Source organism: Histoplasma capsulatum, genomic scaffold (genome assembly GCF_000149585.1).
Source record: "Histoplasma capsulatum NAm1 scaffold_5 genomic scaffold, whole genome shotgun sequence".
NCBI classification, from domain to species: Eukaryota; Fungi; Ascomycota; class Eurotiomycetes; order Onygenales; family Ajellomycetaceae; genus Histoplasma; species Histoplasma mississippiense.
Genome location: NW_001813978.1, coordinates 1896760 through 1898128, shown reverse-complemented (window position 1 = coordinate 1898128; position 1369 = coordinate 1896760). Strand labels below are relative to the sequence as shown.

Sequence of the window (1369 nt, the reverse complement as noted above, 5' to 3'; positions counted from 1 at the left end):
GATTTGATTTTTTGGATTTCCCCCCCCCTATAATAAATTGAAGGATAAATCCGGTTTTCCCAATCACTCTTTTGCATTTGAAAGGCAATGACGAAGTACCCAACAACTAGGTTAAAGCTAAAGTAGGTGTGATCGTCAAGTTAGGAAAATGCCCCATCCTACACACGTCACATCCCACATCCCACATCCCACATCCTCGTTCTTCTCACTATCGCTTCCAATTCGCCATCTCTCCAACTCCAATGGCTCATAATGCACCCCTCTTTTAGCACAGGTGGCTGTTCGCCATGCATTTACTCCTTATGAACGGCACCGCCCTGATCGCCAAAAGTTCACAATACTACGACATCTTACCCCCTGCTCCATCACAATAATGACCGGAAAGCTGACACTCCACAAGTCACCAAAGCGCAAACGCGATGGCATAGACTACCAGCAAAGGACTTCTTCATCGTCCCCTACTTCTTCCCATACGTCCATCAGTGTAAAGGATGGTGGTCATCTTTCCGATGAATATAGTCCCGCTGTTGGGGGAAATAGCCCCCAAATCTCCGTAGTGGGAGAGCTGGGAGAACTTGACCTCCACGGAACTTCGAGTCATAGATTTGTTGAAAGCACGGACAATGGTGCTGCAGATTACAAGCAGACGATCAATAAAGGGGATGAAGTACCTTCTGAACAAGGTCTAATGAACATCGATGCGTCACCGACAGTAACCTCGATTACTACAAAGGATACAGAGAAGATGACCCGCGCATTGCTAGGGGATGGAGGCTTGCGAACTATGAGCCCAGTTCCGGTGCCACAGCAAAAATCCAAACCCAACCCACAACAAAAGCGCATGTCCCGTCGAAAATCTCCTCCTCTTTCAAGCAACGAGGATAAGAATCCGCTGACATGGCATGAGTCAGAAATAACAGGATATGCGCCGACAGATCCGAATGATGATGGGTACGGAATCAACGGAATTGGTTTCAAGCCCACGGCTGCGGTCGCATGGGATAGATCGCAGAGAAGACAAAAGCAAGTAGCAGAGTGGAAGAGCCGTGAAGCGAAGGAGGCGAGGGAGAGGCGGAAGTCACGCCGTGATGGGATTCCCCTAAACGAACATGCGGAAAACACAGGACATAACTACAAGAAAGTCAAATTTGACATAACTACGGAGGATTGACAATTGGATACGTTTTGAGCTGGAATTATGTCCTCTACCCTGCAAGCTTTTCCGTGGCCTTGGGAAATCAGATTGAGGTTTCGATCATTAAATTGTTGTAGTGATTGTATGCATGTCTATGATAAAGGAAATTGTGGATGGCCACATGGCTACGTATTTGCTCAAGTGATATATGCCTTTTCATTCCGAGGTTATTTT

General features: G+C 46.8%; 1 protein-coding gene across 1 annotated transcript in view; it reads left to right on the top strand.

Annotated features, from left to right (window-relative positions):
* The window catches only part of HCAG_05421 (hypothetical protein), a gene marked incomplete at both ends in the record, with an annotated part of 1947 nt that extends 776 nt beyond the window's left edge, over positions 1 to 1171 (top strand). The window contains 2 exons of the mRNA XM_001539904.1: positions 145 to 198; positions 270 to 1171. Of these exons, the coding sequence (XP_001539954.1) occupies positions 145 to 198; positions 270 to 1171 (956 nt within the window). The remainder of the gene's footprint in view (positions 1 to 144; positions 199 to 269) is intronic.
* Positions 1172 to 1369: the final 198 nt, after the last annotated feature.